The sequence below is a fragment of the Miscanthus floridulus genome, chromosome 11, assembly GCF_019320115.1.
Source record: "Miscanthus floridulus cultivar M001 chromosome 11, ASM1932011v1, whole genome shotgun sequence".
In the NCBI taxonomy this organism is placed as follows: domain Eukaryota; kingdom Viridiplantae; phylum Streptophyta; class Magnoliopsida; order Poales; family Poaceae; genus Miscanthus; species Miscanthus floridulus.
In genome coordinates, this window is record NC_089590.1 from 51,469,383 (window position 1) to 51,490,703 (window position 21,321).

Here is a 21,321-nt window from a genome sequence, read left to right on the forward strand (position 1 = left end):
GCCTTATATGGTGCGGGACGGCCAGACTACTTGGTAGGGTATTGCCACTACTGCTAGGTTGATAGCGGACAGTGTAAGGAGGTACGAGGCACGGAGGATTTCCCCCACACCCTTCCGAGACTTCATGGAGACCTTGTGGACCTGGCTCATGACTCATAGTTTCAACCACCCTAGACTAGACTTGGGGTGTACTAGGGCTGAATGGTAGAGTGGCATTATCCTAGGCTAGCAAGTGGCCGAAATCAACCTAGTTGACGACGGTCAGCGAGGAAGGCAGATCTTGTGGTTATGTGAAACCTCTACAGAGTGTATGGTTGATCGATCGATACATGTGCCGACTTGTCGGCTATGGACCTTTCCTGGGTTTCGCTTAAACTAGATAGTGAGATAAGTCTTTCTCTTCTTCCCCCATGAGAGAGTGTCGGTCGTAGCCAGGGGCTACGGGCCTTGAGACAGTGCCGAGAGGGAGTTGGCCTGTCGACTGAGCGATGGTATGGTGTTGGTGGAGATGGTGGTATATCGATCCCAGGATCGAAACCTAGCTCGGGAAAGGGAATGGGGTGGAATGTGTGTGGGAATGGTGTTAAAACTTGACTATACTATTATATATTTGATATGCTAAATGCATAGGAAACCCCAGCCACATAGGTTCCTTTTGATTATATCCAACTTGCATCCAATTTCCACAAAGCAATGCTCATAGGGTGGAAGTGGCTAGTACAAATCGTACTAATAAATTTTGGCACACAGGTTCTGCTGAGGAGTATAGCTCCGAGGAGTTTGACGGATGAGGGGTTCGTGCCTATGCTCAAGTTGGTGATCTTATCTTCAAGCTGTTCTGAATGAATGCTATTTTTTATTCCGCCAATGCGGCGATGTAATAAATTATGTAATTCCGCACTATTTGTACTCTGATATTATCGTTGTATGGATGTGGTATTCAACTGGAAATTTGAGAAATATGATCTACAACGGTCTTATTACACTTCGACTCTATGGATTTCCCTTCGCGGAAATCAGGTCGTTTCAGTTGGTATCAGAGCCATACTTGACCATAGGACGAAACCCTTAGAAATGGACGATAGAATAGGACGTGAACAGCCCCTCTTTCGGTTATATACCGACCCTGTATTTACTTTTATGCAAGGCTTATCTATTATTGACCTGCTAACACCTGTTCCTTAAAACATGCAGATGGAAACGAACGTCGACTGGCCGCCTCTAGGACCGCTACCTCTGGACCACGCCAAGCTTACCTTTGACCTATGTGAGCTTGGGGGTTTTGCACAGACTCTCTACCGAGTTCTCGTCATGTTAGGTGTCCCCGATGAGCTTGTCAAGGTCACCTGCACCGAGAAGCTAGCTTAGGAAGGAGGAATCGAAGGACTGATTGTCACCTCAGTCGAGTTCCCAGCTAGCACTACCTTACCTTCTGTCCTAGCTTTCACCGAGATGACAATAGGGGCCACAATCGAGGAGGGACTGCAAGCTATCTCACACAAGGCACTTCGTAGAGTGATGAGGGACCACTACGAGCACCTAAAGACGATAGAGTTCCATCTACTTCCCTAGGCCCTCGACCTTAGCCTTACCCCTAGTGAGCAGAGTTTTATAGCTAGCAGAGTTATCCTTGCCGAGGAGGATAGATGCCTTCGCGTCTCGGCTATCCACCTACTAGAGCAGGATAGGTACGTGACCCAGCTAGAGCAGAGGAGACGTCAGGACCAGGCCCTTCTATGGGAGTACCAGGAGCGAGACACATAGGGAGCACAGGAGCAAGCTAGTCTACTGGAGACAGTTGCCAAGCTATAGGACGAGCTCAACTGTCGTGAAGAAGTCCACAGAGCCAAGGTCGCTGACTTACAGGACAAAGTAGCTGACCTAGGCAACAGGAACTGCTACCTCGACAGCAAGGTCTTGGAGTTGCAAAGAGAGTTGGACGACAAGAAGGTCGAGTTCCACCGCAGGGGAGACAGAGAGAGGTCTAAGGGGATTGATATGCTGAAAATCCAATCTCAGAACAAGACCATGACTTAAGAGCTAGAGGAGTTCAGGAAGAAGGCCGTTCGCAACCAGGGTCACCTGATCAAGGCACTCAGGCAGACCAAGTACCTATAAGACAAGTGTGAGAGGACAAGGTAGGCTTGGCAGAAGTCTGATAGGAAGCGCCTCAGGGAGATGAGGGGTATGTGGGATCAGCTACCCAAGGAGATTCATAGCAAGATGAAGCCTAGGATAGAGGAGTTCAAGTTAGCCCCGACTCGCCTCAACCTAGATGCCTGCCCTACCCTACCTGGAGCCAAGCCTACTAAGGAGCTCGCCGAGGCCTTGAAGTACGTGTCCCAACTTCACAAGTCCGATGAGGAGATCGAGATCGAGAACAGTCGTATCCCAGCTGCGGTGTACGAGTTAGAGTAGATGACCCTACATGGTCATGAGTCATGTCAGTAGCTTCCATAAGTTGTACCCCATGATGTACCCCTTATGAGATGTATTATGAGGCATTATGCGTAGTACAATTCTCGCACGTCTTCAAGTGTAACTACTGGAGATGATGCTATGTAATAAAACCCATGTAATGAATGTTTTGGATCTTATTACATCTTATGAATCTTATTGCTTCTTTGTAATGAGTGTTGGATAGTATAAATGTTTTTCTTTAAAATCGTTAAAAATCATGTAATCATATTGAATTATAAGCACTTATGGCACAAGCACTAAATTCTCTATGATCCGTGTTGCAGATGCCAAACCACCGATCTAATCGCCTAATGAACCATGGACGTGCGCCCACCCCCGAACCAGTCGAACCAAATGGGGGGGCATGGTGGCAACAACCATGGCCGTGGCCATGGCCGTGGACGTGGAGGGATACCCTTCAACCTGGAGAATACCCCACCGCCTGAGGAGAAGCTTCCTCCACCACCACCACCAAACCTGGCAGAAGTGATGGCACAACAGACTCAACTTCTTGTAGCTCTAGTTAACAGAGCAAACCGTCGCCAGGGAGGTCAGCAGAATGACTTCCAAAGGAAGCTGGAAGGATTTCTGAAGCTAAGGCCACCTACCTATGATGGCACCAACCCTGACCCGCTTGTAGCCGATGACTGGCTCAAGGAGATGGAGAAGAAGCTTGACCTCACTACTTTCACCGACAATGAGTGTGTTGGAGCAGCCGCACACCAGCTCACAGGTGCAGCACGCGCCTGGTGGGATAGTTTCAGTGATTCCCATGAGGACCCTGCCAACATCTCGTGGGATGAGTTCGTCGAAGCATTCACTGAGTATCACATTCCCAAGGGTATCATGGAGGCCAAAGCTAAGGAGTTCCGCAACATCAAGATGGAAAAGGACAGGGTGACTGAGTACACTACTCGTTTCACCAATCTTCTTCGCTATGCACCTTCCTATGTTGTGAACTCTAAGAAGGAGAAGTTATACTATTACCACAAGGGACTTAACCCGCACATCAAGCTGAAGTTTGGCGGTATTGAGAGTAACACATTGCGTGCTCTGGTGGATCGCTGCATCCAGATCGAGAAAGATCGTGCTAAAGCTAGAGAAGAGTACAGGGAGAGGAAGCGTAAGCCTGAGGAGTCCTTCCATGGATGTGATCGCAAGAGCTTCCGCAGAGATGCACCACCCAGGGAACGCTCTCGCCACAACAGGGATGACAACCCTAGATCGAGTAGGGGTAGTGGAGGCTACACCGTCAAATACTCCCACCCTGCTCAGGATCATTACACCCGGGACTGTTATGCTCAGGACCGCAACACCCAGGACCGTTTCAACCGTTCCTGCTCGGTGAATGAACGCCCAGCACAGAACCGCTCCGCACCAAGCACTAGAAACTAGAAGGCACCCGCGCCAACCCCTACAGGCGGTACGTCTTTCACCTGCTTCGCTTGTGGCCAACCAAGTCATAAAGCCACTGAGTGCCCATAGAACTCAGCTGCTCAGAAGTCTCAGTTCAAGGGATCCGCTACTCGTGGATGTCTCAACCATCTAGATGCCGAGGAAGCATAGGCTGCCCCTGACGTTGTGTACGGTATGTTTTTAGTTAATGGCAATACTGCATCAGTTCTATTTGACTCTGGAGCAACTTGTTCCTAAATATCATCCAAGTTTGCACGAGAGCATGACCTGCCTGTAACCCCCCGTGAAAAGCCTATCATCACCAGCTCACCTTTAGGAGACCTAAAGTGCACCCACATCTGTAAGGGAGTGAGTCTTACCATTGAAGGTCTTACTTTTAAAGCCAACCTAACCCTGTTACCTTCCACAAACCTAGATATCATCTTAGGTATGGATTGGTTAACCATTCACCGAGGTATCATATCATGTTCACCTAGATATGTCCAAGTGACCCACCTATCAAGCCAAGTCATTAGATGTGAACCCCATTCCAGAAAGTCCACCTCTATCCTGTGTGCCCTTAAAGCTAGTTCAGAATCACAGAAAGAGGAGAAGACAGTACATGATGTGCCTATGGTCAGAGACTATCCCGATGTATTCCCTAAAGAATTATCAGGTAGGCCACCAAACCGGGATGTAGAGTTCATCATTGATCTTTTACCGGGAACAGGACCGATTGCCAAGAGACCCTATCGCATGTCAGTTGATGAACTAGCCGAGCTCAAGAAGCAGCTTGATGAGCTCATCTCGAAGGGATATATTAGACCTAGTGCTTCACCCTAAGGATCCCTTGTTCTGTTTGTTAAGAAGAAGGATGGCTCAATGAGAATGTGCATTGATTACCAGAACTTGAACGCAGTCACCATGAAGAACAAGTACCCTCTGCCAAGGATTGATGATCTGCTTGATCAGCTTCGAGGTGTTAAGTATTTCTCCAAGATTGATCTCAGATCCAGCTATCATCAGATGAAGATTCGAGAGAGTGACATCCCAAAGACAGTTTTTGTGACTAGGTATGGGCAGTTTGAGTTCACCGTGGTGTCCTTTGAACTCACGAATGCTCCCGCATACTTCATGAACATGATGAATAAGGTTTTCATGGATGAACTAGATAAGTTCGTGGTAGTATTCATTGATGACATCCTTGTCTATTCATCCACCGCTGAAGAACATGAACATCATCTGAGAATGGTGCTTGAGAAACTAGCCCAACATTAGCTCTATGCAAAGTTCAGCAAATGTGAATTTTGGCTATAGGAAGATGCCTTCTTAGGCCATGTACTATCAGCTGAAGGTGTCGTAGTTGACCCAGCCAAGATTGAAGCTGTGAAAGAGTGGGATCAACCACGTAATGTGACAGAAGTCAGAAGTTTCTTAGGATTGGCTAGATATTATCGCCGATTCATTGAGAACTTCTCCAAGATAGCCCATCCAATGACCAACCTTCTGAAGAAGACTAAGGAGTTTGAATGGACGCTCGAGTGCGAACAAGGCTTCCAAGAATTGAAACAGAAGCTTACCACAACTCCTGTGCTAGCATTGCCTAATATCAGTAAAGATTTCGTAGTCTATTGTGATGCATCCCATCAAGGACTTGGTTGTGTACTGTTGCAAGATGGAAGAGTGATAGCATATGCATCTCGACAGTTGAAAGAACACAAGAACCGTTACCCAACCCATGATCTTGAGTTAGCAGCAGTTGTGCATGCCTTGAAGATCTGGAGACACTACTTGATAGGCAACAAGTGTGATATCTATACGGATCACAAGAGCTTGAAGTACTTTTTCACTTAGGATGATCTAAAAATGAGGCAACGCCGATGGCTAGAGTTGATCAAAGATTATGACCTAGAAATTCATTATCATCTGGGAAAAGCTAATGTAGTCGCAGATGCTCTTAGTCGCAAGAGTTACTGTCACACTTTGATCACTGAATCCGTACCACCTGAGCTCAAGGAAGAGATTGATGATTTCCAACTAGAGATACTACCTCATGGCTTGTTGAATGAGCTCCGCATACAGTATGATCTCACAAATCATATCCATCAAGCTCAGAAAGGTTGTGAAGAGACCAAATATCTTTGTGGTCTGATGAAACTAGGCTACAAGACCAACCACCAAGAAGATGAACAAGGAACCATCTGGTTCAAGAACAGAATCTATATTCCATCTGACCCAGTACTACAAGAGGAAATTCTGTCAAAAGCCCATGATTCCAAGTATTGTATTCACCCTAGAGGTTCAAAGATGTATCAAGACTTGAAGAAACACTTCTGGTGGAAAGGCATGAAGATAGACATTGCAGGACATATGGCACGATATGACACCTAAAATAGAGTCAAGGCTGAACATCAAAGGCCTACAGGATTGCTAAAGCCTCTGGATGTTCCCAAGTGGAAATGGGAGAGCATATCCATGGATTTCATAGTTGGATTGCCCCGATCACAGAAAGGCAATGATTTCATCTGGGTGATTATTGATCGTTTGACCAAGATTGCTCACTTTGTACCAGTTAAGACTAAGACCAATGCCGAAAAATTAGTAGATCTATATGTTGAGCATATTCTCAGGTTGCATGGAGCTCCCTCTAGAATTGTGTCTGATCGTGGTCCTCAGTTCATGTCCCGATTCTAGAAAGCTCTGCACAAGTCCATTGGAACCAAACTTGATTTCAGTACTGCTTATCACCCACAGACAGATGGACAGACAAAATGAGTAAACTAGATTTTAGAAGACATGCTTCGTGCTAGTGTACTGAATTATGGCTCTAATTGGGAGAAATGCCTATCCTATGCAGAGTTCTCTTACAACAACAGCTACCAAGCCAGTATCAAGATGTCACCATTTGAAGCTCTGTATGGCAAACCTTGTAGAACACCTTTGATGTGGTCCCAACTAGGAGAAAGATCGTTCTTTGATTCCGCTAAGATTCAAGATGCAGATGAAGGAGTTGTGCAAGTAAAGGAGAATTTGAGAATTGCTCAAAGTCGATACAAGAGCTATGCTGACAAAAGGAGAAGAGAACTTGAGTTCAATGTGGGAGATTTTGTCTATCTCAAGGTATCCCTGCTACGTGGAACTGTCAGATTCCATGTGAAAGGAAAGCTTGCCCCTATATTTGTTGGCCCATACAAGATTTGCAAGAGGATTGGGAAGCTCGCCTATAAACTTGAGCTACCCGAGGAATTGATGGGTGTACATCCCGTATTCCATGTCTCACAGCTACGCAAGTGTTTGAGAGTGCTCGATGAAGTAGTTCCAACTGATACACTTGACATTCAAGATACACTTGAGTATAAAGAACATCCTATCAGAATTCTGGGTAGAGATACCAAAGAGACCCGAAGCAAGACTATTCCAATGTGCAAGATCCAATGGAGCAATCACACGGAGAGAGAATCAACATGGGAGAAGGAGTCTGACCTCCGGCTACACTATCCTTACCTTTTCGAAGAGTACGTTATGCTTTAATCTTGGGGACGAGATTCTGTTAAGGGGGTAGGACTGTAACAATCCAAAAATCCATACACTAAAAATACCAACTACAAAAATTTTCTTAAAACTCCCATGTGTTGATGAGTGTCATGTATAAAAACCCAACCTAAGAGATGCATTAGGTCTAACCACAACCCAAGTCAACACATAAGCATGGCATGCCATATGTTAAATCCTATTTATTTAAATACTGACAAATAAAGTGTTGCATGCATTGTTAACTCAAATTGTGATTTGGATTTCCATTTGCTTTATGTTATGCTTAACAACTCCTTTAAAGAAACACACCATAAAAGTAATTATTACTCAAACCAAGGAATAAGGGTTTAAAGAGAAAATTAATTCTATTTTTGTATAATAAAACTACACCTATTTTGTTATACAAAATAGCTAAATAAATTCCTAATATATATATATATATAAATGATATGGGCATCATATATAAATGGTACACCAATTTGGAATTCAAATTTCAAACCAAATTTGAATTCAAAACAAAGAAGAAGAAAAAGAAAACAGAAAAAGGAAAAAGAAAAGAAGAAGAAGCCTCTCGGCCCGCCAGCGCGCAACAGCCTAGCAAGTAGCCCCGCCTGCGCGCGCAGTAGCAGGCCGGCTAGCCTAGCGCGCGCCGCCCACACCCACGCGCCTCCCCGCTTCCCTTGCTGCCGCTGCCACTGGGCCCCATGCGTTAGTCGCACACCGCCACAGTGTCGTCTTCTCCACGCCCACGTCGCAACTGCCCACGCGACCGGGGGCCGACAACGTTGGCAGGGGTGGGCCAGGGGTCACGCCCAGGGCATGGCCTTGCTCCCCCATGCGCCGCGGCCACGCAACCTCGCGCCACCGTCGGATGCGCCCCACGCCTCTCCACCGCACGATACCTGACGCCATTGGAGGCATGGTGCTCGGCTATAAAGCCATGCCCGGCGCCTGAGCCTCTCCCTTAGCCATCGCTGCCGCTTGGTGGCCCAGCAGCCGCACCGCACCGAGAGTAGAGGGCCGAGAAGGAGTTCGGGAGAGGAGGATCGGAGCCACCCGCGTGCTGCCGAAGTCGTCGGAGCCGAGGGCGACGCCGTCATCGTCATGATGGACGCGGGTCGGCACTACACGGCTTTTGGAGCTACACGGCCTCGAACCGCCACTACATCACCACCCTATCGCCTTCGACACCAACGGTGAGCCCCCCAGTCTTCCCCTGCTCACCGCCGGACCTCACCATGTCGGCCATGGCGCTCCACACCGGGAGCGTGTAGGCCAGGGCCATCTTCGGCCTCTAGGTACACACGCACCCACGCGCACATCCGCGACCATGCCGTGACTGCCTCACCGGAGCCCTGTAGTGCTCCCGCGTGCCTCGCCGTCGTCGATGTCGCCGTGGTCGCCGGGGAGCCCCTACCGGCCACATGGGAACCCGAGCCCACCAGAGCCCGTTTGAGACCCAGTCCGAGTTGATCATTGACCGGTCAACATTGACCATTGACCTGGCCCCACATGTCAGTGGCACAAACACTCTGGACCCACATGTCAGATGATGACGTCACGTGGGACCCACACGTCAGAAGCCAACACAGCCGGGGTGATGTCATGCTGACGTCACAATGACATCAGCTACTGACGTCAGCAGCCCTGGCCCCACATGTTAGTGATCGTTGACCGTTGATCGTTGACTCGCCCGCTGACTGACGTTGACCTTGACCTTGACCGGACCCACATGTCAGTGACCCAAGAGTCCCTGGACCCCACCTGTTAGCTCGGAACCGAGATGATGATGTCATGCTGACGTCAGCATGCCACGTGGACCAGTCACAGCGTGACACGTGTCAGCCCAGGATTAATTCGGCCTTTTCCATTTTCAGAAATGATTTAAACTTCAGAAATTCATAAATAATTCATATGACCTTAGAAAAATACAAAACTAGGACCAAAATTCATCTAAAATCGAGCTTTACGCAATGAACCTATGTTTGAGTGCATTTGGTTCTTTTAAATTTTTGTTGCTTCTTTGTGCTATTCTATAGACGTCGCTAAACGCGACTATAATGCGAACATTGCAGACTCGAAGGAGAACCAGATGGACGAGGATCATGAGTACCATGAGGAGAACAGAGATGACTACACTGAAGGTGCCACATCCCACCCAATCTCGTAGCACCTATTACGCATGGCTAATATAGAACTGCTATTGCTTTACTTTACTGTTATAATCATACTATGATAGGACTTGCATGGTAGTATCCTTACTTGATGGCCTTTACCTTGATGTAACCTTACCCCTGCATACCCTACTATTAGGCTAGACACATGCTTACTGCTATATTTCACTGCTTACACTTCTACTATGCTTATACTACATTAATGTGTGGTGGAAACTGGTGTTATCTAGACTATGGGGAGAGTGCTGCGTGTGTGACTTGGGTATGTGGAGGGTGAGGGTTGTGTCGACCAAGTTGGAGTATATGACGAGCATGGGGCAAGTCTTGCCATGGGGTGCTACCTGGGCACCCCTAGAAATGGATACCTATGGTGGGTAAATGGTATATAAGGTGGTCCTGGGTGTGAACCTGTGACGGGAGGAGCCCGGGATGGAGGTGCTGTGGTGGCATGGTAAATGGAAACCCTGATGGAGATATTCTGGCTTGGTCATCCCTAAGGACTTACTAGTACTCAGATTCACCGGGAAGCCTTACGTACCACTCGCCCTATATGGTGCGGGACGGCCGGACTACTTGGTAGGGTATTGCCACTACTGCTAGGTTGATAGCGGACAGTGTAAGGAGGTATGGGGCGCGGAGGATTTCCCCCACACCCTTCCAAGACTTCATGGAGACCTTGTGGACCCGGCTCATGACTCACAGTTTCAGCCACCCCAGACTAGACTTGGGGTGTACCAGGGCTGAATGGTAGAGTGGCATTATCCTAGGCTAGCAATCGGCTGGAATCAGCCTAGTTGACGACGGTCAGTGAGGAAGGTGGATCTTGTGGTTATGTGAAACCTCTACAGAGTGTATGGTTGATCGATCGATACATGTGCCGACTTGTCGGCTATGGACCTTTCCTGGATTTCGCTTAAACTAGATAGTGAGATTAGTCTTTCTCTTCTTCCCCCGTGAGAGAGTGTCGGTCGTAGCTAGGGGCTATGGGCCTTGAGATAGTGCCGAGAGGGAGTTGGCCTATCGACTGAGTGATGGTATGGTGTTGGTGGAGATGGTGGTATATCGATCCCGGGATCGAAACCTGGCTTGGGAAAGGGAATGGGGTGGAATGTGTGTGGGAATGGTGTTAAAACTTGACTATACTATTATATATTTGATATGCTAAATGCATAGGAAACCCCAGCCATATAGGTTCCTTTTGATTATATCCAACTTGCATCCAATTTCCACAAAGCAATGCTCAGAGGGTGGGAGTGGCCAGTACAAATCGTACTGATAAATTTTGGCACACAGGTTCTGCTGAGGAGTATAGCTCCGAGGAGTTTGACGGATGAGGGGTTCGTGCCTACGCTCGAGTTTGGCGATCTTATCTTCAAGCTATTCTGAATGAATGCTACTTTTAATTTCGCCAATGCGGTGATGTAATAAATTATGTAATTCCGCACTATTTGTACTCTGATATTATCGTTGTATGGATGTGGTATTCGACTAGAAATTTGGGTAATATGATCTACAACGGTCTATTACACTTTGACTCTATGGATTTCCCTTTGCGGAAATCAGGTCATTTCACATTAGGCATGGGAGTGCCCAAATCGTAAGTAGGAGAAGAAGGTTGAGGCTCATCTGGCGCAAGCTGATGATGAGGATAAGGCCACTATCCTGATGGCGACGTTCTGTGCACTGCACGATGTCGAGGCCAAGGAGAAGGAAGAGGCAACAACGGTGGAAGGACCTAGGAAGGCCCTGAAGACTGTCAACCTCGACGAACCACATGCCTAAGTCCACCTCGGACGTGTGGGCGCCGACCAGGAGCAGCGGTGGTATCTGGACTCTGGTGCCAGCAACCACATGATGGCTCCAAGGCATCCTTCTTCGAGCTCGACGACGATGTTACTGGTATGGTGAAGTTTGGTGATGGCTCAAGGGTGGCTATCCAAGGGCGCGACACCATTATCTTCAGGTGCCAGAACAGGGAGCACCGCGCGCTAATGGATGTATATTACATCCTGCAGCGATGTTCCAGCATCATCAGCATTGGTCAGCTGGATAAGTGTGGTAGCGAGGTACTAATCAAGGACGGAGTTCTTAGGATCAGGGACCGGGAGCAGCGACTACTTGCCAAGGTGAAGAGGTCCCTGAACTGGTTGTTCCTGCTCGACCTGAAGGTAGAGCGGCCGGTGTGCCTGGTGGCAAGGCACACCGAGGAACCATGGATGTGGCATGCCTATTTCGGATATCTCAGCTTCGACGCGCTTGGTCGGCTAGAGAAGATGGTCTGAGGGCTACCCCACATCAAGCACGAAGGCAAGCTATGTGACAGCTGCCTGGCCGAAAAGTAGAGGAGGCTACCATTCTTAAAGGCAGCCAAGTATCACGCGAAGGACGCTCTCGAGCTCATCCACGACGACCTCTGTAGGCTGATCACGCCAGCTACAAACTATGGTCGGTGGTACTTCCTCCTGCTCGTGGATGATTGCAGTCGCTACATATGGCTACAACTCCTAACAAGCAAGGACAAAGCGGTGGCGGCGATCAAGAAGTTCAAGATACACGCGGAGGCCAAGAGCGGTAAGAAGCTCCGCATGCTGAGGACTAATCGCAGTGGTGAATTCACTTCGGTGGAGTTCGCTACGTACTACATGGATCAGGGTGTGGTGTGACACCACACCGCACCATACTCGCCACAACAGAATGGCGTGGTGGAGCGATGAAACTAGACGGTGGTCGGCATGGCCCGATCCATGATGAAGACTAAAGGCATGCCGGCAAGGTTCTAGGGGGAGGCAGTGACCACGGCAGTGTTCATCCTCAACCGCACTCTGACCAAGGCCCTGATGGACAAGACACCGTTCGAAGCTTGGTATGGGCGCAAGCCGAGCGAGTCCTTCCTCTAAACATTCAGCTACATCGGTCACATCAGGAAGACAAAGTCGAATCTCACTAAGCTGGAGGACAGGAGCACACCCATGGTGTTCCTGGGCTACACAGAGGGTACCAAGGCATACTGGCTCTATGACCCACGTGGAGACAAGGTGCTTGTCTCGTGCGACATCGTGTTCGATGAGAAGACGGCTTGGGACTAGACCAGTCCAAGCACGAGGGAAGCTGGTGCCTTCACCAGCACCTTCGTCATCGAACACCTGGTCATCCACGGTGGTGGAGACGCTGGGGAAGAGGTGCTGAGCACTCCGGGAGGGGTGCCGAGCACTCCAGGGGTACAGCCAAGCACTCCTAGGGCTATGCCGAGCACTTCGGGAGGGATGCAGAGCACTCCGGGAGGAGTGCCGAGCACTCCTAAAGGGATGCCGAGCACGCCAGGAGTGGCGCCGGGAGGTTCTACAGTGATGGCGACCACTCTGGGACAGGTGCCGAGCACTCCCATGGCAGAGCCAAGAGGTCTTGCGGTGGTGCCAGCCACTCCAAGACTGAGGCTGAGCACTGCTACAGTGGTGCCGAGCACTGTAGGAGTAGTGACGAGCTGTCCAGAAGTAGTACCGAGCACTCAAGGTGTTGTGCCGAGCACTCCGGTGGAACAGGGAACTCCATCAACACTGATCGAGTTCGCCTCACCTCTAAGTGACATCACTGAGTTCGTGGATGCCTTCCACGAAGGTGAGGAGGTGCGGTTCTATAGGTTGGACGACATCGTCGGTGGAACGGGACCCTTAGGACTGACTGGTCGGCTACTCAATGATGCAGAGCTGCTACTCGTTAGTGCAGAGGAACCACCCACATTTGTGCTGGCCGAGCGCGACGAAAACCGGTGACGGGCGATGCTGGAGGAGATGAAGGCGACCAAGGAAAATGAGACATGGCAGCTCATCGATCCACCTCCAGGATGCCATCCGATCAGCCTGAAGTGGATGTACAAGGTCAAGCGAGATGAGCTCGGCACCATTGTCAAGCACAAGGCGCGCCTCGTCGCCCAAGGCTTTGTTCAGTGTGAGGGCATAGACTTCGAGGAGGTCTTTGCGCCAGTAGCGCGCATGGAGACGGTCTATTTGCTACTAGCTTTGGCAGCAGCAAAAGATTGGCGTGTCCATCACTTGGACGTTAAATCGGCCTTCCTCAATGGCGAGCTGGCGGAGACGGTCTTCGTCAGGCAACCTATAGATTTTGCCATCAAGGGAAAGGAGCACAGGGTGCTCTGACTGCGTAAAGCGCTCTATGGGCTACGGTAGGCCCCACGAGCATGGAACACCAAGCTTGACGCCACGCTGGACGAGCTTGGGTTTCAACGGTGCATAGCCGAGCACGCACTCTACACGCAGCGACGGGGAAAGGAGGACCTCGTCGTCAACGTGTATGTGGATGACTTAATCCTCACCGTCGTGCGCACAGAGGACATAAACAGCTTCAAGCGCGACATGGTGGCTTATTTTCGAATGAGCGATCTCGGCGCACTCTCCTACAACCTCAGCATCGAGGTGATACAGGGGAAGGAGGAACTCACGCTCGGTTAGAGCGCGTATGCCTCCAAGCTGTTAGAGCGGAGCGGCATGGCTGAGTGCAAGCCATGTGTGACTCCGATGGAGGAGCGGCTGAAGCTGACGAAGGCCAGCACCGCGGCGAAGGTGGATGCAACACTCTATCGGAGCATCGTCGGCGGTCTACACTATCTAGTCCACACTATCTAGTCCACACGAGGCCAGACATTGCGTTCGTCGTGGGCTACGTCAGTCACTTCATGGAGGATCCCAGAGAGGATCATTGGGCTGCGGTGAAGCAGCTACTACGCTACGTCAAGGGGGCGGTAGATCAGGGGATCATCTTCCCAAAGACCGGCGGGAGTAGGCTGCAGCTCACTGTGTTCAGCGATGTAGATATGGCGGGGGACATCGATGGACGACGGAGCACCTCTGGCGTGCTAGTCTTCCTCGGGTCAGCTCTAATTTCATGTCTGTCACTGAAACAGAAGGTGGTGGCGCTATCTACAGGTGAGGCAGAGTACGTAATGGCGGCCACAGCAACGTGCCAAGTTGTGTGGATGCGCCGGCTGTTGGGCGAGCTGACCGGCGTGGAAGCTCACCCACCAGCACTGATGGTGGACAACCAGCCCGCCATCGCTCTTGCGAAGAATCCGGTCCTACACGACCGGAGGAAACACATCGATGTGAAGTTCCACTTCCTCAGGGACTGTGTTGATGGAGGGCAGATCGTCATCGAGTTCGTCAAAACTAATCGGCAACTCGTGGACGTCCTCACCAAACCGCTCGGATGTCTTCGACTCACGGAGATGAAGGAGATGATCGGCATGGAGGGGGTACAAGGGATAACAGTAGGATTAGAAGAAGAATTGCTAGAATAATCTACTGCTTTCTTATGTGAACACACAGCAAGGGGAAGACGGCGCTGAAAAGGCTCCCTGCTGTGATAGTGTAGCCGTTGCAGGTGCAGGCGCCGAACGGCTCACCTGCAGCATTGTAGCCACATGCAGAGACCGGCGCAGAGTCAGCCCTGTATGTTATCTAGTTACTGTTGCAGTATGTGCGTTGTACTAGGACTAGATGGATAGAGTTGTATAAATAGACCACCACGACAACTCAGTAAAGAGAGTTTAGATTTGCCATCTCCCACACAGGGCTTCGGCCAACGCTGGTGTCTTGTACTATGTGTGTGTATGCTCTGTTCTCCCTCTTCTTCAATCTCTAGCCATAGTGTGTGGGGACAGACAACGCTTGTTTGTGGACGGCTTAGCTAGTGGATGCTCGACAACACTAGTGGGTGCTCGACAAGATTGATGAGTGATTCGCTCACCTGAGCTTGTGATCCCATGAGCTAACAAACGTCTCCGTATCTTGTCCAAGTCTGCTAGTAGTTGCTTTAGTGCCTGGATCGACGTAAGCAAATAAATTGGGAGGGCACTTAGAACTGATCGCACCAATTCCCTTCTTCCTGCTGGGTTTAGTAGACGGCCCTGCCATCCAGCCAGTCGGCTTCTTGCTTTATCCACTATGCCTTGTAGGTGCACCACTTTCAGTCGACCTAGAGTTAGGGGCAGTCCCAAATATGTGATTGGAAAACTAAGCCGTCGACCAGCAAAAGGCTGAAGTATTTGATCTAGGTTTATGCCGCTGCATCAGATGGGAGCAACCAAGCACTTCGCCCAATTTAGCCTGAGTCCCGTCGTCGCTCCTGCCAAAAGGGCATTTTAGGTCAGACCTAAAATCTATGTCCGGTAGCGTTCCATGGGCGTTTTAGGCCTCGCTTTGTTTGTGTCGGGTCATGAGTGTTTAAAAAGGACAGTTAACATATTTAGGAGGTTTGATCGAGGATTGGAGATCAAACTATAGCCTTCCCCACAGGAAAACGTATCTGTAGGCGTAACAAAGCGCTCATCCCTTACTTGTTCTTGTGTGGGCAAGGCACTCAAAGACGATGATTCTTGCTTCAAAACTAAAGTGCTAAAGCACTCCTACTTCAAAGCTGGAATCTCAACTTCAAAACTACAGGTTTTAGCCCTCCAGCTAGGTGGGCGCTTCCTTCGTCTATAGCATGTCTCGCTTGGCTTCGTCTAGAACCAAAGATGCATGATGGCGGGCGGCATGGTAGAGACTATAAGCCGACACCGGAAGCGACTCGCTTCTATTCTTGATTGGACATAGATGGGGAATCTCTATAGATTGTTTTTTTCAACCGCATCTCTAAAACACATATATACAAGAAAAATGCACTTCACGGCACGGCCATAAAAAGAAAGAGCTTCGCTAGGTTGGCCGTTGGCAACAATCTTAGTCATCTACATCTAGTGAGTACAATTAAAAGAACAACTCATGATGCATATATAAAATTATATAAGTTTTTATAGTCAAACAATGAAAAAAATCAATGTTATCTGGACAACAACTAAAAATCAGATGCCTAAATGTAGGAGAAGTGTTTAAAAAGAGAGAATATTGTCATATTATTTAGTCATTAGCGCGCGCTAATCACTTGCTGGTAAAAAAAAACTACCCGCTGTGTGGAGATCAGCTGCTCTGCAATAACAGAGGCAACGGACTTTTGACAAAACACACACACGCTGCATTAACCAATGTCGCAACAAATCATTGTCCAAAAGACTTTTCGTTTACTGAAGAATTTCACCAAGAGAAACAACCAAAGGAATGAAAAAGGAAAGAAAATTGGTAAAGGTACAAACGTTAGCCCTCCTGTCCTGCGACACCACCGGTACATATCTGCTTCCACGTCTGTCGTCAATCAATTGTACATACACACAAACATGTATGTGCCACCTCACTATCGTGTGCTGTATGCCATGCCATGCATGTGGTCTTAGAACTTGAACCCGAGGATGTGCGGCGTGCCGGTGAACTTGAGCCACGTCGCGCCGTCGATGAACGGCCCGGCGGTGAACTGCTCGGCGTCCTTGCGGGCGATGACGTGGAACCCGGGCCAGTTGACCCTCTTGCTGGTGCCGGCGCCGGGGCCGCGGTTGTTGTACTCGGCGTAGTAGAGCGTCTTGATGCCGAAGTCGCCGTTCCAGGGCATGTACCCCTCGGGCTTGATGAAGTCGGCGATGGTGCTCTCCATGATGACGAGGCGCGAGAACTCCTTCCAGGGGCGGCCCAGGTAGGAGGGGATCTTGAAGCGGTCCGGGAAGAGCTTCTGGTCGGGCACCAGGCGGCAGTTCTGGATGACGAGCCCGGACTTCATGTTGGGGTCCGTGCGGCCGTGCGCGGTCACCGAGTTCTGCTGGTTGTCCATGGGCCGCCGCGTGATGATGAGGCAGTTCTGGAACACCGCCGCCGAGTTGCCGAAGATGAAGTCGATCGTGCCGGAGATGACGCAGTTGCGGAAGAACTGGCGCCGCGCGTGCACGTACAGCGTGTCCTGGAACGCGTCGAATCGGCAGTTGTAGAACGCCGCGAGGTCTCCCTGGACGCGGAGCGCCACCGCCTGGTGTTTCTCCGCGCCGGCCGTGTTGTGGAAGCCCATGTTCTTGCAGATGAACCCGGACGCCTCGATGGCTGCGAACCCATCCATCAATCAAATAATTAAGCGTACCCAACCACCCGTTTGTGTCTTTATCAAAAGAAGAAGAAAAAAAGAAGATCTGCTCACAGAAGGTGGCGGTCTTCATGGTGGTGATGCCGTCGGCGAAGCTCTTTTTGCCGGTGACGCGGGTTTGCTTGGGCCCGTCGCCGTACATGAAGATGTTGACCTTGTCCTTGGGGACCATGACGATCTCGTCGTAGAGACCGGCCTTCACGTAGATGACGTACCTCCCCTGCTGGCCCTTGGGCACGGCGTCCACGGCCTGCTGGATGGTCTTGAACTGCCCGCTGCCGTCCTTGGCCACCACGGCGTTCGGCTTAGGCTGGTTTCCCGCCGCCAGCAGCTTCCTCTCCGGCGACCTCATCCACACGGGCCATCCCTTCTCGTCCTGCTCCGACAGGAGCCGGCGGCGCGAGTCCTTCTTGAACATGTCGAGGTCCAGCTTCTTCAGGATCCCGCCGAGGCTGTTGGTGATGGCGAGCGCGTTGCTGCTCAGCTCGGTGGCGTTGCGCAGCACGGAGTGCATGTCGGCCTTGAGCTTCTCGTCGACGAAGCCGTCGATGCAGGTGTCCATGAACGTCATGACGCCCGTGAGCCACGTCTCGAGGTCGTCGGACCGGCTGAAGAGCACCTTGATGTCGCCGCCGGCCATCTCGAGCATGCCCCTGAGGTCGTCCACGGCGTCCTCGAGGAGCTTCTTGCAGTCCTCGCGCGCGCTCTCGGTCATGGAGTCGCTGGCCTTGGCCTCGCCGATGTTCTTGGACTGCTCCACCGCCGTCTTGACCGACTCTAGCGCCACCTTGGCGACGCTGTGGAACACCTCCTTGGGGTTCTCGGTGCCATTGGTGGCCTGGGAGAGCGTCTTCTCGCACGACTCCTTGTACAGCGTGGGCGCGCACAGGGACTTGACCGACTTGCCGGACGTGGCAAGGGAGGCCTCCCCCGGGACGTTGAAGTTGTCGCCGGCCTTCTTGCCGGAGCGGGTGACGGTGGCGACCACGCCGACGACCACCGCGACGACGAGGATCGCCGACAGGCCACCTAGGAGAGCCTTTGCCATCTTGGGCCGCAAGCTTGTCGTTGAATCGGACGGGGAGCAAATTTATAGCGGACTTGACGACGAAATGGCTGCGTACGGACGGACGTGGATGCATGGTTTCACCGTTGCTTGTGTGGCGGGACCGTGTTCGTTGGGAGTCGCTATATTTTGACATCCTGAAGAGCATCATCGTCTATTTGAGAGATAAGGACCTGGTCAATGGGTTTTCCGTTCTGGATTGAGGCATATTTGGGTAGTTCTTGTCTGCTTCATAGCTGACCACCGTCTTGTAGCACCTTTTCTAAATTGGGTTGTGCTAATTCTGGAGGACAAACGGCATTACGATGAGCCTCAATTGGACGGATGTCTTCGCCAAGTTTATTTTTTTTCTTTGTGCTTAGTTGTTTGTGTTTGCTTAAGTTGCTTAGTGCTATACTGCTTACTATGATCTTCGCCAAATATAAGTTGTTTATTTACTATTGTTGGGAATCGCCACTATTTGTTGGCATCTTACCATACCATTGGCTTGGATGGTAATAATGAATTGACACGTGCATATCTCATTAGAGGGGGATGGGGGATTAAATTCCTTCATTAAGAAAATATTCTATGGAGTGGAATGGCACATATATGTAGATATCATCACCTGACTGCCTGTTCTTTTTTTTTTTTGAAACACAATATAAATGTGACGCTCTTACATGTACGCACACTCATTCCTATGAACGTTACACACATATCACCATCCCCAATCCCGTAATTGGGGCTTTGGCAAACGATGGACACAAGTGCTTATGACTAAGGTGTATTTTACAAGGATTATCTCACATTATATTACGGTCACATGGTGTCCTTGGCCCAGGAAATGAATTTGAGTATGGTTGCAAAGATATCCGTGAAGACATTACAGGGTTTAAGAACAACTTAGTGCTAGGAGGCGCTTGATGTGTTGTGTATAGGTCTTGTTTTATCTTTGGTCGTACTATTAAAGGGGTCAAGACTAGTAGCTTGATGAGAATTATGTTGAGAGCATTTGGATGCACACATGTGGTATTCGCTCACCAAGTGAGTGCAAATGCGGCCTTATATTGATTTTAAATGGAGGATCTCAGAGAAATTGAATTGGATGAGATTGGACACGAACAAGATATACCCATCAGTATGTGCACTGGATGATTGGGACCAGCCGGAGGATCATCCGATGGAAATGTGTGCATTTCTGTTTGAAATTAGGCCACGTTACTGATAGTCATTGTATGATCTAGTGTGCCTAGCTAGATAGCACTCAGTGGATCATCCAGTGAGGTTGTGTCTTGACTGTGTATCAACTATCAAGTGATCATGGTACTAGACTTCACAGTATGATCTAGTGCGACTGTGTGGCACTCAATGGATCACTCGATGAAGTTATGACTTGATTATGTGTCAAGTGACCAAGTTACTGGAGTGCACCGTATGTTTCAGTGGCGCCTGTGTGGCCCACGGTGGATCATCCGGTCGACAATATTCTAACATATTCCTTTCTAACAATTGGAAATTGCCTTGAATGGGATTACCGTATGATCCAGTGCACTTTTGTGGCTCCCAACGGATCACCCGGTGAGCATTTGCGTCTGTAGACTTTTCCAATGGCTAGCAGCATTTTCACACCCTATATATGTTTTCCCTAACTCATATTGCCCGTTCTTTCATTCAGGTTGTGACACACATATAGAGGGAGTTTAGGAAGGGTTTGAGAGCCATCCAAGTCAAGATTACAAGTCGAGAGTGTGTAATTAGTGTGCATCCGGTGTTCTAGGTTAGGTTTTCATTAATGTGCTCTATTGAAAACTCGTTACTCTTGGTGTTTGCCAGCACATAGACAACCAAACAAAGGACTACATAACCTTCTTGGTGTGCTCCTATTGGTGTGTTCGATGTGAAACCCACCTATCCAAAGTGGAGAAGGGGTATTCACTAATTGAGACTTGAGTCTGGGTGACTCAAGAGGAGTCCTGAGTCTTGGTAACTCTTCAATGCTCCCACGTGGATTAGTGGGTAGTGGCAACTACCTGAGACCATAGGAAAAGATTTGGTTGTCTCTTGTCCTCTGCTTTTACTTTCTTGTCATAGCTTTATGATTTTCTCTTTGTTAAGTGCAAGAATCATTGTGCGGCAACTAGATTCTCCATGCTAGAGTGTGCTTAGACATTGTCGATGTTTTACCACCGGCAACCCATCACGGGGTACCCGGGACGGTGATTTGTTCGGAGGGGTATCGGCGTTTGCAGGAACTCGATGGTAAACGCAGAGAGACAACGATTTATACTGGTTCGGTACGCCGGAAAGTCACAGCGCCCTAGGTCCAGTCTGGTGTGGATAGTATATTGCGCCCTGCGCTATATGTTGTGTTGCGAGGTATGTTGTGGTTGTGAGTTCTGTCGGTTATGTGTGTGTCATGTGTGTGTTAGGTGCCGATCTAGGGACTCCTGCCCTCCTTTATATAGTTCAGGAGAGACGGGAGTCCTAGTCGGTTACAAAGTAGAGATCCTAGTAGGATTACGTGTAACTAGTCCTAGTAGGATTACATGTAGGGAATCCTAGTTGGACTAGGTCTTCTTCTCTCTTCTCCGTGGGGAACCTTATGGGTCCCGCATCGACAAGCCCCCGAGCATTTCATGATCGAGCTTCAAGGGTCGGGTTGTTGTAAACTTGTTCTGGGTTCTTTCTTGAAGCGAG

The 21,321-nt window shown here is 49.6% G+C and overlaps 1 protein-coding gene across 1 annotated transcript; it reads right to left on the reverse strand.

Moving 5' to 3' along the window:
• Positions 1-16,615: 16,615 nt before the first annotated feature.
• On the reverse strand, positions 16,616-18,627 carry LOC136493942 (pectinesterase/pectinesterase inhibitor-like). The gene is made up of 2 exons (XM_066490072.1): positions 17,631-18,627; positions 16,616-17,536 (listed from the first exon to the last, which is right to left on the reverse strand). Exons 1-2 carry the CDS (start codon positions 18,622-18,624, stop codon positions 16,842-16,844), a joined length of 1,689 nt encoding a protein of 562 aa, XP_066346169.1. The 5' UTR covers positions 18,625-18,627; the 3' UTR covers positions 16,616-16,841.
• Positions 18,628-21,321: the final 2,694 nt, after the last annotated feature.

What these genes read in the sequence shown, in the direction of transcription:
- LOC136493942 (XM_066490072.1), bottom strand. Translation starts at nt 18,624, where the DNA reads ATGGCAAAGGCTCTCCTAGGTGGCCTGTCGGCGATCCTCGTCGTCGCG. An exon ending in CATGAAGACCGCCACCTTCT is followed by an intron (nt 17,537 to 17,630) that starts GTGAGCAGATCT and finishes ATGGGTTCGCAG; the next exon opens with CCATCGAGGCGTCCGGGTTC.